At 45.2% G+C, this 15,978-nt stretch overlaps 1 protein-coding gene across 4 annotated transcripts; it reads right to left on the reverse strand.

The window, feature by feature from the left end:
- Nucleotides 1–5,874: 5,874 nt before the first annotated feature.
- On the reverse strand, nt 5,875–15,076 carry PGAP4 (post-GPI attachment to proteins GalNAc transferase 4). Of its 4 annotated transcripts, XM_083481545.1 has the most exons (3): nt 14,954–15,055; nt 14,696–14,751; nt 5,875–8,523 (listed from the first exon to the last, which is right to left on the reverse strand). In XM_083481545.1, exon 3 carries the CDS (start codon nt 8,420–8,422, stop codon nt 7,235–7,237), a length of 1,188 nt encoding a protein of 395 aa, XP_083337671.1. In that variant the 5' UTR covers nt 8,423–8,523; nt 14,696–14,751; nt 14,954–15,055; the 3' UTR covers nt 5,875–7,234. The 4 variants fall into 4 exon arrangements, with proteins under 4 accessions (XP_083337671.1, XP_083337673.1, XP_083337670.1 ...); XM_083481547.1 differs by lacking the exon at nt 14,696–14,751 and having other exon boundaries at nt 14,954–15,076; XM_083481544.1 differs by lacking the exons at nt 14,696–14,751; nt 14,954–15,055 and adding an exon at nt 11,302–11,683.
- Between the last annotated feature and the right edge of the window lie 902 nt (nt 15,077–15,978).

Consider the following 15,978-nt stretch of genomic DNA (forward strand, 5'->3'; position numbering starts at 1 on the left):
ACTATTGATTTGCGAGTAGGGACCACTCCCACTATTGAAACCTATCTTGGTCAGAGTTCTTGGTGTGCTTTTTTCTTAATAACAAGAACTCCAACTTATTTAACATTGTTTCCAGGACGCCTGCGCCAATCAGAAGCTGCACCTTGGTTTTCGAATGTTTCGGGAGTCGAACGGAATTCCGGAACAGATTAAGTTCAAGAACCAAGGTTCCACTGTATTTAAAAACAGCCCACCTTCTTGCCCTTGTGGCAATTTAGATATGCATGCAACTTAAAGAGATGGCAAAATTCCTGATGGCTAGGGTTTCGACTTCAGTGTCCTGCATAACAGTATCCTTTTTTCTACGTCTAGCACAACCAGAATAAATTATGCAAAATGGTAAAGTTTGCATAGATCTAAATTTTCTTAATTATGCGGCTGAGTTCAATTTTTCTCAGTGGTGAATCTGGCACCTAAATTTTAAATGCTTTCCTACAAAGCATACATGGTTCTGCCTATTTGGTGAGTATTGGTTTAAACCATGAGCCACCAACACATGTTTCTTGGCACTCTCAAACACTCCCATGTTGGTGTGCAATGCCTCTGCCTAAGAGTTTTGACTTTCTTCATCATGCTTCTCCTTTGAAGAGTCACCACACCCCAGCAGGAAAAACAAGCCACAGAAGGAGGTATGAATAGCTGGAGGAAAAGAACAACAGGACTACTAACTTGGCTTCCTGGAGTGAGCGCTTATGAAGACTTTAATTGACACCCTAAGGGAGAGCAGCATGCCAGGACAAATTAATCCCACCCGTTAACATCTAAATGCACAGCCAAGACTGAAAATCATCAAATTCAGGAGGGGGGGGAAGTGTGATGGCATAGAACAAGACATTTCCAAAAAGCGTAGTGACAAATGGCCCCAACATTCTTCTTCCCTGCCCACTTGACTGGGTTGCTCCAGCCATTCTGGGTGGCTTCCAACATATATAAAACATTGAACATAAAAACTCCCCTCTACAGAGCTCCCTTCAGATGTCTTCTAAAGGTTGCATAGCTACTTATCTCCTTGGCTCAGGGGTTGTATAACTCCATACCCTCCAACATTTCTCCAGTGAAAATAGGGACATTCTAAGGAAAAGCGGGACATTCTGAGATCAAATCAAAAACTGAGATGGCTTCTGTAAATCCGAGACTGTCCCTGGAAAATGGGGACACTTGGCGACTCTGCTATATGGGAAATTCATAATTAGAGAATCACCAATGAGCAGGTTTACTTGCTTGCCACCTCACCAGGCAAGCTAGCTCACCTCAAAATGAAATGTTTTCCAGTTTGTCCTTTGATATCACGTAGGACTTTGTAGTGAGTTGTTGGCCCACCTAGCTCAGCTCTGTCTAAAAGTGACTGGCAAGGATGCCAGGATTTCAGACAGGAAAAATTCCCAGCCCTACCTGAACCTGGGACATACTACATATGAAGCAGATACTCTTGCCACCAAGCTAAAACCCCTTCTTCTTGTCTGCTCTCTCCTAGTCTAGTCAACATGCAGACAAAATCTCAGCTATGCCAGAGAAGGCTCCCAGCTCCCAGAGCAGCAGTCTGTGATTCACAGAAAGTCTACCTTAATGGCTATTTGTGAGGTAGAGAAATAATATTGTACATGTCTGTCTGTGCACGTGAAAGCAGAGTGTCAGCGGAGCATAGAAAGTGTGCACCTGGCCTGCTCAGTGTTAAAGTACTACTCTGATCTAGTTTACTATTAATATGAAGCTTTTCCCATTCCCTCATAACGTGGCTCTCACCTTGCTGTGTCCTCTTGTCCCTTGCAAATCTGTTTCAAAGTCCATTAGCCTCTGCTGCTATTAATTAATAATCACAATTGCTCTTCATTAATGTGGCCTTTCTCATGCCAAACCTCTACTCCATCTCAGACCTTTGAGATCAGCCGATTAAAAGTACATATCTGAAAATGGCAGACCCTAGCAATTGGCTAGATGCAAGTTCCGATTCATCTCAGGTGGATGTTGCTGCAGGCAAATTCTTCTCTCTGCGCAGCTCATGAGCTGTGCTTTGCAAAATTTGCAACCAACTCTGCAATTAATAGTTAAAGGCTTCCCAGCTGATGGAAGAATTCCATGCTCCCACTACAGAGCAATGACCAAGAAGTCAGGAACTGATAAGTAAAAACTTGGGAGAAATTGCAAGTTAGTAAATCATCATCATCATCTGAAGTCAACTGTTAAATAGTAACAGGAATGTCATCCAGACGAGGTGTGGGGCCCCTCTAGTTGAGATCATCAATCAGTCCCTTGGCACGGGGACTTTCCCAGGGGAGTTGAAGGAAGCAGTGGTGCCTCCGCTCTTAAAGAAAACATCTCTAGATCCTTTAGGGTAAAGGGACCCCTGACCATTAGGTCCAGTCGTGACCAACTCTGGGGTTGCGGAGCTCATCTCGCTTTATTGGCCGAGGGAGCTGGCGTACAGCTTCTGGGTCATGTGGCCAGCATGACTAAGCTGCTTCTGATGAACCAGAGCAGCGCACAGAAATGCCGTTTACCTTCCCACCAGAGCGGTACCTATTTATCTACTTGCAATTTTCAAATTTTCTTTCAAGAAATGCCAAGAGACGTTATCGAATGCCTTTTCGGCATCAATAAATATCAAGGCCGCCTGCTTATCTATTCTGCTTTCCAGGTATTCAATAATATCTATCACATTTCTTACATTGTCCTTTAGTTGTCTCCCCGGTAGGAAGCCCGTTTGATCTTTGTGGATTCTTCTACTTAATACTTTTTAAAATCTTTCTGCCATTACATCCACGAACAGTTTATAGTCGTTATTCAATAACGAAATCGGCCTGTAGTTTTTCACCTCTAGGGCATCCACATCTTTTTTAGGGATTAAAGTAATGTAGGCTTCCTTCCAGGTGTTCGGAATCCTTCCTTCTTTTAGGGTGTTATTCATCACTTCACATAATATTGGACATAGTTGGTCACTTAATGTTTTATAATATTTGGCCGGTAAGCCATCCGGCCCCGACACTTTTTCCTATTTTCATTTTTTTTATTGCCTTCCTAATCTCTTCCTCTGTAATCATCTGGTTTAATAGCTCTTTTTCTTCCATAGCAATCTGTTGTAAATGATGTTTTTCCAGATAGTGCTCTATCTCATGCTCTGTTTCCTCCTCTCACTTATATAAGTCCTTATAATATTTCTGAAATATCCTTTTTATTTCTTTTGGATCTTCCACTATCCTTTATCCGTCCCTTATCTTGCAAATCGTATTTTGTTTTTTCCTTTCTCTTATTTGCCAAGCCAGATACTTCCCTATTTTATTAGCTGATTCAAAGCTTTTTTGTTTCATCATTTTAATTCTCCACTCAATTTCCTGGTTTACTATCATAGAAAACCGAGCTTGTAATATCTTTATATTTTGTTTTATTGTCTCCTCTCCTGGTTTAATAGTTAACTGTCTTTCATTCTCCATAAGCTGTGTTAGAATCTCCTCTTTCTTTTTCTCTTTTCCTTTTCTTAAGTGGCTATTTTTCTGAATTAGGAAGCCCCTCATAACAGCCTTTCCTGCATCCCAAACCGTTTCTATAGCCGTCCCTTTGTTTAAGTTCCACTTAAAGTATTCTTCAATTGTTTCTTTTGCCTTGCTTACTATCTTTTGATCATTAAATAGATACTCATTCATTCTCCATCTGACTGCTCTGACGTCTTTACCCTTTATCTCTATAAATACTGGATTATGATCGGATATAGTTTGTGGGAGGATTTCAGATTTGCTTAGACTCTGTGTCAATTCCTTCGATATCCAAATATAAACTATTCTCCCCCAACTCTGATTTGGGTTTGAGAAGAAAGTATACTGTTTTGTAGTAGGATTTTTAAATCTCCAAGCATCAATTAATCCCATGTTATCGACCAAATCGAAAAACGTTTGGGGTAACTTGCCATCCTTCATCTCTTGCTTTTTTGTTGATCTATCTAAATTTGGCAACACCACTCCATTAAAGTCCCCCATCAATATCATTTTTTGGTCCATCCACTCTAGTAACTTATTGCCTAATTCAGAGAAGAAAGCCGATTTTTTATCATTAGGCGCATATATTCCGGCGACAATTATTTTTACTCCTTGGAACGTAATCTGTACTACTATCATTCTCCCTTGTTCCTCTTTATATAATAATTTTGGGTCGAATTTTTCTTTTATGTATAATACCACTCCTCTTTTCTTCACCTTATCTGACGCCACAAAGTCCAACCCTAATCTCTTATTACTCAAGATTCTCTTGTGTTTTCTTGTTACATGAGTCTCTTGTAAGCAGATTAAATCAAGGTTCTTTTTCAATAATATATGAGCAATCTGATTCCTTTTATTTTTATTGTTAAGCCCATTCACGTTCCAAGACAGTATTTTTAAGGCCATAAATTATATGCGGTTAGTGAGTTGTCGAGTCTGGGTTAGGTCTACTGTTCTTTGTCGTCTGTCTCTTCCTCTTCCCTTTCTTCTCCTGAATTTGTCTCCTTAACCTCTATTTTAATCCTGTCCAAATCTTTCTTACTGTCCTTCGTATCCTTTTGCACCCTTTTCATTGAATCCTCTAGTGCTTTGGCTCTTGCCGATAAATCTTTAACTTTTCCTGTTAATTCTCCCACCTCCCCTTCCAATCTCTTATCCAATGTATCCTGTACTTCCAATAGTTTTTTCTCAATATAATATTCATTATGTTTAAATTCTTTCCTTATTTCGGCCATCAGACTATCATAATCCTTAATTTCCCTCCCCTCCTTCCCATCTTCTTGTCTAGATGGCCTCCTTTCTGCTGGCGTTCCCACCCCCCTTTTCATTTTATAAGTCAACTTATATTAACTAATTATTGAAAGCTCTTCCCCCCTTAAAGGTCACTAAGTTAAACTGCTGGATTCCTCTGTTCCTCCCGTTGATTTCTTCTGATGTAATTTTCCTTTGTTCCCACACGGTGGCGCCTTATTAGCCTTCCGAGTCTTAATTCTTTTCTCTTCCGTGAGACTCCTCAGTTGGATATCTCACTCCAATCACGGCCAAGCAGCTGATCTCGTGTGGCATTGTATATCACACAATTAGGGGAGAACCACAGACACACACAAAAATTAAAAAACCAACAGAGGGGAAGCTCAAGGAGGAGATAAAAAAATAATTTTAAAAAAGGAAAAAAGAAGAAAAAACAGGTGGGAAAGTCAGCGTTTCAAATGATATACCAATGAGGGGAGGGAAGTAAGGAGCACAAGGAAAGAGTAAGGGAAAAGAGAGCAGGGGGAAAAGACTGCCGAAGTTACAGAAGCAGATGAGGGAGATCGTGTAGCCAAGTAGTTCTCTGGAACTTGGACAGAATATGGGATGAGTCTCAGTCCGAGGGCGAGCACAGAGGATCGGGGCGGGACCAAGTGGGGAGACACTCCAAGGGGGAGTGTATATTGCAATGCCCGCTATATATAGAACCAAGAGATTGATTTATAAAACCCCTGCTTGCTAATGGAACACACTCAAACAGGGTGGAAAGGTGAAATGGCTGCTGAGTGATACTGATGACTTTGTAACTTATAAAGCAGCACTGTATGCATTGGCAGCTAAGAAGATCAAGAGAAAAGAACTAGATAAAACAGTGGTCAATTGCAAAGGAGATTCGGACATTTAAGCTGGCACATTCTACCTGAGAACCCCCTTCTATTCTATCGTACCCAACAAATGATTTCTAGGAGATGCGACCGTGGTTTATTGTATTTGCAGTGCCTGGCTAGTGAAATAAAGTTTATGATGATGATGTAGATACTGCTAGTGGGCGAGACGCTCAATGAAAGAATGACATAACAAACAAAACAGATATTAAGACAAAGGTGAACGCACCCTCTTTCTGGAAAATTATATTGTTTTTGATATAGGCTAAAGCTGTTTACAAAATAGTTCTGTCTTCTAAAAATACAACAGATAGGAGTTCTCATTGAAGGGAAAGTGTCTCTTAAAAATAGTTTATTGTAGAGGATATAAAGCTATTTTAAAGAGTTTATAAAAAGTAACACCTTTGCAATCTTCATCTCATTGTTGAGCTTTGTGCAGTCCTAGTATTTATCTGCCGAGAGCACCAAGAAATGAGCAGAAACCCCATGTGACACAGCTATTGCTGGACTGCACTATTTCTGACTCCTCGTGCATCTCCCCCTTTTCGCCTTGCACCAGGGATGGGGATTGGATCCAGCTGGCGGGTTGGATCCTGACCTTCCCCACTGGCCAAGTTTCATAGGTGGGCAGGGCCACCTTATCACCTGACATCACTCGATGTCAAAATGACATCAGGCGATCCATCTTCACCACCTTGGTGCATGGTGCTTTGAAGCCCCGGCAAGTGGCCAATCATCGGGCCTTCAAAGCAACCTGCATGGTTCTCTTCAACCACCACCAACCAGCTGAGTGTTGGCGCTTGCACCATGCATGGGGCTTTGCAGGTGCTGCTAGTCAGCTTACCCTCCCCACTAACCCAGCCCCATCATTACTTGCCCCACACCAGACCCAATATGGGATGGCCAAAGCTGCCTTGAGTCTGGGCCAGGGGAAAGGTGGGGTACATCACCATTGCCTACATCACCATCACCACCACCATCATGGAGGCATGGGGAGAGGGGGGGGCTAATTAGGCCATATGCCCTCCCAACCAGTAGAAAACTAGCGTCTTAGGGGCAGGGGAAGGCTCATCTACAGCATTTTCCTCCACATGTTTGTCTCGTGCATTTCATGAGAAGCCTTCAGCCCCCGCCCTGGCAGTCTGGGAACAGACCTCACCCAGGGGCTTCCGGTTCCTCTGTCCGGATTCACAGAATGCTGTGAGAGATAGTAAGTCTGCAGGCTTGAGTTTGCTAGCTGATACAATCAGCCTGCAATACTTTCTATGGAAGTGCTGGGTCAGCGGTAATGTGCTGACAGTTGATTGGCTGTCCTCGGTTTAAAAGGGAAACCCATCCAGCAGTAAAGGGGTGGTGTAGAAGAGTGTGGTCAGAGAGGGAGAGATAGAAAGGTTTTCCTATTTGCCTTAAGGTGCAGCCAGGTACTCTGTTTGACTGTACGAACTGCTCGTGTATTATAGCCTGCAGATATTTGTATATATAGCTCACAATAAACACACTGCACTGAAGAACCTGGAACTCTGAGCATTTCTGCTAAAGTGCCGCGGAGAATTCGCGACTCCCTCTGCTCCAGCTCTTCGTACACCTGAGGAGTCAAAGCAGCTTGGGATTGATGTTTACCCTGAGACTTGAAAACATCCCCACGTGCCTGACCAGGTTGGGCTCCACCACGAAGGCCCGCTCGCCCTTGGTGCGCAGCAGCGAGTACAGGGCCGTGTCTTTGGCGAAACCCGACTGGCAGCGCAGCTTCTTCAGGTAGCCCAGCGCGCGGCGGGCAGAAGGGGCAGAGAACAGCATGGCAGGGGTGCAGCACTCGGTGGCAGGCACGACGTTGTAGAGGGGCGGGGCCAGGCGGCGCAGCTCCAGGAGGTAGTGACGCCCAACCAGCTCCACCAGCAGCATGCTGTACAGGGCGAAAAACAGAGCGATGGGCCAGCTGGGGCTGGGGCGGCCGGCCGCCCAGGCATACGCGAACCCCAGCAGCGAGCCGCCCAGCATGCCCACTCCGAGCCACTCCAGGATCCTCATGGGCTCCGGGTTGAGGTAGCGCTGCAGTCTCTCGGGGTGGTAGAGCTTCACGTAGAGGGCGTCTCGGAGGTGGGGCTTGGAGAAGCGGACCTGTAAGAGGTGGTTCAACACCGGGAAGATCTCATCCTCTGGGACGGCATCGTCTTCCACCAGCAGCACGTGTTCCGGGTCGTAGTCCTGCAGCGACTTCTCCAGGCAGTAGGCGTAATCCCGCTTCTCCTTCTCAAACTGGTTCAGTGACGGCTCCGGAGCCTGCCGGCTGCCGTAGCGGTTCGCCACGCCAAAGAAGCCGGCCAGCAGCTGGGCGTCCGCATGGCTGCTGGGGTCGGCCTCCACATTGCAGAGCAAGATCTGATGGCGCCGGCAAGGGGCCCCGCACTGGCGGAGCAGGCTGTGGAAGCGAGACGCCACCTGGAGGACGTAGTGGAACTCGGGTTGCCGCTGCACGGTGATGATGGTGATGAGCAAGCCCGTCCGGCGGGCCTCGCCGGGCGCCGGCTCAGAGGCATTGTGCACCCGCAGCCTCTCAAAGTAGTGGAGGGCTCTCAGGCCGTCCTCCTGGTTCTGCCGGAGGAAGTCTTGGCTCATGGGGCTCAGGTACCAGCGCCGCAGGTAGTAGTAAGAGTGAAGGAGGTGGTGGCAAGTCAGGGGCGCCAGCACGACGAACGTCACCGCCGTCAAGGCAAGGAGCTGCAGGAAGGGGCTGGACCAGCGGCACAGCCTCCCAAAAGGCTGCAGTCCTCGCGGCAGCATGGCGGCCACTTCCAGGGGGTCCCGGGCTCATGCCTCAGGCCATTCCTCGGGGCAGGAGGGTCTTCCGGTTGGGTAACAGAGCTGAATTGCTAGGGTCAGATCTGTGAAGAGAGGAGGGGGAGGGGGGAGAAACAACATTTGTGGATTGCGTCGCATCAGATCAGGCTGATTCAGAAGTGAAGGTACAAAAAGACGAGGGGCCACCACAATCTCTGCTGAGAAGCCAGGCTGCAGCAGAGGAAGGAAGGAAAGGAGTGCAAGGCCACTCTGTTGCTCCAGCTGAGACCCCAGCTGTTTTCCATGCCTCCACTCTTTGAGCTTTCCCTCCCCAGTTGCCTATTAAAAGAGCCTGTCACCAAAACCTTGCATCTGAGTTTGTTTATGCCAGGCATAGGCAAACTCGGCCCTCCAGATGTTTTGGGACTACAACTCCCATGATCCCTAGCTAACAGGACCAGCGGTCAGGGATGATGGGAACTTTAGTCCTGAAACATCTGGAGGGCCGAGTTTGCCTATGTCTGGTTTATGCTCTCTCCTTTTCCCAGTACGTTTTTTCTGTTATTTATTTTATTTGTTTATTTCATGAAATTTATTATACTGCTTGCTTGTAGGATAGAACCTCAAAGCAGTTCACAAAAAAAGATTAAACAATAAGATGACCACTAAAAAAAAATGCAGAGCTATAATTTTAAACATACAAAATGCTGAAACCAGATCAGAATAGACCAAACTCGTACAAACTTTCTAAACATCTGGGTAGGCTTCTCGAAATTAGCAATGTCTTCAGCAGGGACCAAAAAGAATAGTGAAGGCACCAGCCTGATATCTATAGGCAGAGAGTTACAAAGTGCCACTGCAGCCGTACTGAATGACTCCGTTCTTACGGTGCGGGTATTGTGTGGATCGTATAAAAGTGTGAGTTCCACCAATCAAAGTGGGCGCGTGAGAACATCTGGGGTAGGGCAATCTTTTGCGCTACACCTTTTAAGATTAAACATCTGAGGCTGCTGGCTGTCCTGTTTGTAGTGATCCCCCCCCCAATTGTTTTTATGCAAATGTAAATTTATAACAATACCAAGTACACATCCGTATATAGAGATTACAGTACTCTGAATCCTGAGACCTTCCCACCATCCCTTGCATGGGTCTTATTGTTAACATTTTCAACTGCACATTATTTCATAATCTATATTTTGTATCTGTCCATGTGGTCTGAAATATTTGTTACATTACAAGCGATATTAAAACCCTGCTAATGTTTTCATCTGCTTACAGCGGTCTCCTAAATAAATTATAATCCCCCCCATTCTTTCCTGAAGTTTTTGTCTTCTTGGTTCCTGAGCGTGTTTGTAGCGATTTCTAAGTTTTTCTGGAGGCTATTTTTGTTTTGTTTTGGCTGACGAGCAGGATTAAAATGTAAACTATCATAGATGCCTGCCTGGAACCAGAAAGGCCTGTTCATGAAGTTGTTTTGTGTGTGTGTGTGTGTGTGTGTGTGTGTGTGGTTTAAAGTTGATTATGTGATAATCCTAATCCTCGAAGAAAAGAATGTGTTAGAATTTTCCCAGGCTAGATGGCTCAGTTGGTTAGAGCAAAGTGCTGATCATGCCTAGGTTGCAGGTTCGATTCCTGTATGGGATAGCTGCATATTCCTGCCTTGAAGGGGTTTGGACTAAATGATCCTCAGGATCCCTTCCATCTCTGCAGGTCTATGGTTCTATAGGATGAGACTTCCCAGCGGGCCTGGTTAGGTTCCCCCTACTCAAGCAGAGCTTTCTTTTTAGACAAAGGTTTTTATACATTTGTTTTATGTAGTTGTGCAATTTTGTTTTTTGAACTGCCACAGGAAACGAAGTATTGGGCATACTTCACTAAAGACGAGACGTTAGCCAACCCCCTTACACCAGTGTAAGGTCATTGATCACATGGTATTAAAGGTAGTTTACACAGGTAAGGTCAAGCAAAGGAGAATGGGGCAGGGTAATCACAAGTATCACCAGCTGGCCTCTCCTCCAACCTTAGAGTGGTGTTATGAAACATCGCCAGGCAGCTGCCACGGCTGTCAGAGCTGTCTCTTTTGAAAGAAGTGTTTCTTACGCCATGACAGCCCCTCTAGAAGTGAATGCACTGCCCATAGAGGGGCAGGACAAGGGAAACGCTTGCTCCTGCCCCACAAAACTACTTGGAAGAGAGAAAACAATCCTGAGCGTGCCTTCATTTTGATCTGGCAGAGCTCAGCTGGTAGGAGTTTTGCAGAAATCCTGTGGCTTCCGTGGCCATGGTTAAAGAGATTCATGTAACAAACAATGCCATTGCAGAAGATTAAAGAAAACTCACGCTGGAAAGGCAGGGCAGCTATTTCAAGAAGATAGAATGAAGTTGTACCTGCAGACATTAAGTCCCATCTCTGACTGTTCCCCAGGGCTAAACCATTCGAGTGGCAGCCTCGGCCTCTTCCTTCCCCGAATGCAGACCGCCTTTATTTCCAAACTCGGAAATTTTAATCCTCGTGTCTCCCGCGCCTGCTCTCTCTTCTCCGCCTCAGTTAACCGGAGATTAGTTTCCGGCATAACACACCCCTATTATTTTCCTCGGAATCAGCAGCTTCCGTCACCCCACCTCGCCCTCAATGCGCGGGGATGAATTAGGGCACCACACAATAATAATAGACAGGAAAGCATCCGCAAGCCCGCCATAGGTCACGGGGAGCCCCACAAAGATCTCGGGCCGGCCTGGATGTTTGAGCCCCAGTTCCCCGCGCCCGCCCCGTGCGTCTTTACGCACAGAAATGCCTTTTCGAAATGGCCCCGGACAAGCTTCCCACCTGCTTACAGGAAGGTTTAAAAAAAACGGAGCTGATCTTTCCGCCGCTCACATACCTGGGGAAAAACAATCATCACCGATACGAGTCGAAGAAAGCCCCTCAAGTGGGAGGAGAGCGTGCTGAACCCCACCTTGGAACAGAACCGGCACTTAATCACGAGTCCTCCCTGTTGCCCCTTTACGCGTCCCGGCAACAGCTCGGAATCCGAGTTCCGCTTTTTCCTGTTTGCTTGTTGCTCTCCTGCTCGCCGACAGGTTCCCCTCCCCCCCCCCCGTTTTGTTTCCTCCCTTGCCTCTCTCTCTGGCAACGAGGGTGGGATCAAAGACATGAAGGCTGGACATGTGACTACCGCGGCCAGAGAGAGAGAGAGAGACGCAGAGCGGAATCCCAAGTCATAAAAGAGAGTTGCCTGCAGCAGCTGGTGCTGCGCGTCTTCTAGACCAGGCATAGGCAAACTCGGCCCTCCAGATGTTTTGGGACTACAACTCCCATCATCCCTAGCTAGCAGGACCAGTGGTCAGGGATGATGGGAATTGTAGTTCCAAAACATCTGGAGGGCCGAGTTTGCCTATGCCTGGGCTAGACGCTTGGCGACACCTTTCTGATGAGATTCATAGAATTGCAGTGTTGGAAGGATCATCTACACAAACTCCCTGCAATGCAGGAATCTTTTTGCCCAATGTGGGGCTCAAACCCTTGACCCCGAGATTCAGAATCTCATGCTCTAGCAACTGAGCTGCTAACAGCATTCATTCCATTTATCCAGTGATGGCCAAACTTGGCCCTCCAGCTGTTTTGGGACTTCAGTTCCCATCATCCCTGACCACTGGTCCTGTTAGCTAGGGATGATGGGAGTTGTAGTCCCAAAACAGCTGGAGGGCCAAGTTTGGCCATCACTGTGATTTATCAATTTACCCATTTTTCAATAATAACAGTAACAATGCATGTTAACTTGTGCTTCATGGTTCAGATGGATAACATGCCCTATGCAAAAACACTTCAAAGCAGGCAAGGGCAGCAGCTGGTAACATTTTGGCTTAGTGAGACTGCAAGTTTTAACTTGCTGTTTGCATCCCAGCAGCGCTTAGGAGAGTGAACAGAGTACAATTGTCTCCTATAAAGAAAACTCAATTATTCTTTACACGTCTTTTATGGACAAGGGGAAAACATCCATGTAAGATGGAAGGCAGGATTGCCTTCAGCCCTGTATCAGTAAATTTTTAATGTTTGACATTTTATTGCCTTTTTATGTGCTGGAAGCCAGCCAGAGTGGAACCCAGTCAGATGAGCAAGGTAAAGTCATACCTCGTGTTACATTTGCTTCATGTTATGTTATTTCAGGTTACGTCCCGCAGCAACCCAGAAGTACCAGAAAAGGTTACTTCTGGGTTTTGCTGCTTGCACATGTGCAGATGCGCAAAATGACATCACATGCAAGCGCAGAAGCGGCGAATCACAACCCACGCGTGCGCAGATACGCCGCTGCAGGTTGTGTTCTTTTTTTGTTGTGAACGGGCCTCTGGAACAGATCCCGTTCGCAACCAGAGGTACCACTGTACAGTGGTACCTCGGGTTAAGTACTTAATTCATTCCGGAGGTCCATTCTTAACCTGAAACTGTTCTTAACCTGAAGCACCACTTTAGCTAATGGGGTCTCCTGTTGCTGCCGCTGTACGATTTCTGTTCTCATCCTGAAGCAAAGTTCTTAACCCGAGGTACTATTTCTGGGTTAGCGGAGTCTGTAAGCTGAAGCGTATGTAACCTGAAGGGTATGTAAACCGAGGTACCACTGTATTATGATTAAGAAATTAAGGTAGACACCTATTGATGTAAGTTTTGGAATTTATGCATTCATTACATCATAATGCATCCATTGCCAAAAATACTATGCATGCAAACACTTTTAAGATGCTTCTAGTTGCACAGAGTTTTCTCTCCCTAGTTTTTATTATCTTTATTTATTAAACTTAAGTTTGCCAACTGAAGATCTCCAAGTGACTTACAGCAATAAGCTCGCGCGTGCACACACGCACTCTACCGTAAGGGAAGAAGAAACAGCAGGAGGAATAATGCTATCCAACAGTATATTGTCTAACATAACATTTATGAGCAAACAACACACCCACCATATAAATCATAACAAACAGCCTTAGCTATACTCAAAAGAATAATCAAATGATGCTCACTAATTAGCAGATAAACAGTCACCCTCCTTTTAACCACTCCCCCCCCCCAAAGTCTAGTATCAGGCCAGCTTGAAATGTGTTTGCAGGTTAGCACAGATAAAAATAAACCGGACTGAAGAAACTGGATGGAAAGGGAGCAATCTTTTATTTAAAAAGGGGTTGGGATCCCTTTGAATAAAAGAGCAGCTGTGCCGGATCATGCCAAAGGTCCATCGATTTCAGCATCCTGCTTCCCACAATGGTAATCAGATGCACAATGAAGCCCTAAGCGGGATATTCAGAGACAGACTGCCTCTGAACTTGAAGAAGGAACAATATCCATACATTATAAGGAACAACCACGTTCAGAAACAAGTCTACTTCTAAATACGGTATGCTGAAGTCAGGGCGACTAACAACAAAAAGCCCCTCATTTTTCTGCTGCAGTCATATTCCCTCCGCATTCCCTGTTGCCCTTCAAGTAAGGGGGGGGGGAGGAAGCCCCCCCCCCAATAGCAAAGGAGAAAAAAGTGTCGCCAATTTGTCCTCCCGAAAGGAAGCATGTGGAAAGGTCTCCCCCTGCCCTCTGCCTTGTGGCCATGAAATGAAATAAAAACAAATCTTTTCTCTCTCTTTCTGTCTTCCAACATCTCTCTCACACACTGCTGCAAGCTAGATTGTTGGCACCTGTCTGTCTCAGGAGACAAGCCAGCTAGGGAAGAAATAAGGTAGGTAAACAGATTTGAAGAAGCACAGTTCTGATTGGCTTAAGGTGGGTGATCAGACACACCCACACACCCACATTATTTTTTGTGCCTGGAGACTTGCTGGCCTGAGAGAAACAAAAGTAGGATCTTTAAGAAGGAAAAACAAAGACCTTCCCTGTTGATTTAATTATTTGCAATAAAAACAAAAATGGGGGGGGGGGGGGGGAGGAGACTTCATCCATCCACCCACTCCAGCTACAGACCTAGAAGGCTAAGCTAGAAATCGTGAAATTCTGCAGGTTTCAAAATATGCATTTGCTTCCCAATCTACCCAGAACTCTAAATTTTCATATTTAAATTTTATCAGATATCTTTATTAATAACCTTATAAATAAATATACAAATATACATACTCTTTGGCAGAGTTATTGTTTGGGGGGTTGTTTTCTTTTTTTGCTCTTATTGATAGTAACTTTTTGTAGCTGTGTTTAGATCTTCTTATGATTTATGTGGACATTGTTCAGTTTTGTTGTGTACTTTTTGATGCGCTTTATTTACTGTTTACAAGTATACTCACTTTTGTAATTATGTAATTCTTTTCATGTTGTAAGCCACCCACGACATGGTTTTTAACTGCAGAAAGGCGGCATAAAAAAATAAAATGGTGATAATGATATTTTTAGAAATCCCAAACCCAATATAGCCCAAATTGGGCAATAGTTGTACAGTACAATAATAGATTGTTATTGAGCCAGCCAAACAGGCTCAGCTACAGAATTAAGAAGACTGCTAAAATAACGAGCGGTTTTTTCCCTAACCTTAAAAAAATGTATACCTCTTTCCGCTAAACTTCCTCACTTCCGCTTGAGATGAACGGAATTTATGGCAAACTGTTGCTTTGGTACCCATACAGGTTGCCCAACAGATTTTGTCCGGCATTACAACTTAGGGCACGAAGACTTCAAGCTATCGCGAATAAAGGGGAAAATGAGGCTGGAAAGGTAAGGGCAAAGTGGCAGCCATGTTTCTTATGGTCACTATAACTTCAAGAGCCCGGGAATTCATAAACTTTGGCGGCCATGTTTAGTAAAGGCAGAGGGGCTTCGAAAAATCTCGCAACGGAAGAAAGTCAGCGTTTAGCCGGACGTCGCGCCAAACGAATGTGTGGCATAGAGAGATGAAAAAGTTTAGAGTAGCATGACTCTGTTGCCTGGATACTAAACTTCCCGGTTCATTTTGAAGTTTCCCCCCGCTCCCAAGTCGGACTGCTTAGAAGAAGCCAATAGATAAAGATTCTGCAGAAAGATTGGGTTTCCCTTGAAAAAAGAATCAGCAAAGAATAAAATCCAGCTACTACGTGGGGGTTTTTTTTGGATCACAATGGTGCTTTAAAATCGGGGGCTGGGCAGTTACAGTGGTACCTCAGGTTACATACGCTTCAGGTTACGGACTCCGCTAACTCAGAAATAGTACCTCGGGTTAAGAAGTTTGCTTCAGGGTGAGAACAGAAATCGTGCTCCAGTGGCGCGGTGGCAGCGGGAGGCCCCATTAGCTAAAGTGGTGCTTCAGGTTAAGAACAGTTTCAGGTTAAGAACGGACCTCCAGAATGAAGTAAGTATGTAACCAGAGGTACCACTGTATTGAGCTTTCCCTTCCCCTTTTATTTCTTGTACTTGGTTGGTTCTGATTTCCAGACAGAAAAATCCCACCCGCAGAAACACATCTCAGCTCGCAGCATAAGAACATTCGAAGAACCTGGCTGGATCAAGCCAATGGCCATAGGAGCCAACTCCTAGGGGCCAATGTCCCTTTGAGCCCCCAATAAAATATTTGAGGGGACTTGGGTGGTGCTGTGGGTTA

Source organism: Podarcis liolepis (assembly GCF_965112155.1).
Source record: "Podarcis liolepis genome assembly, chromosome: 17".
In the NCBI taxonomy this organism is placed as follows: Eukaryota; Metazoa; Chordata; class Lepidosauria; order Squamata; family Lacertidae; genus Podarcis; species Podarcis liolepis.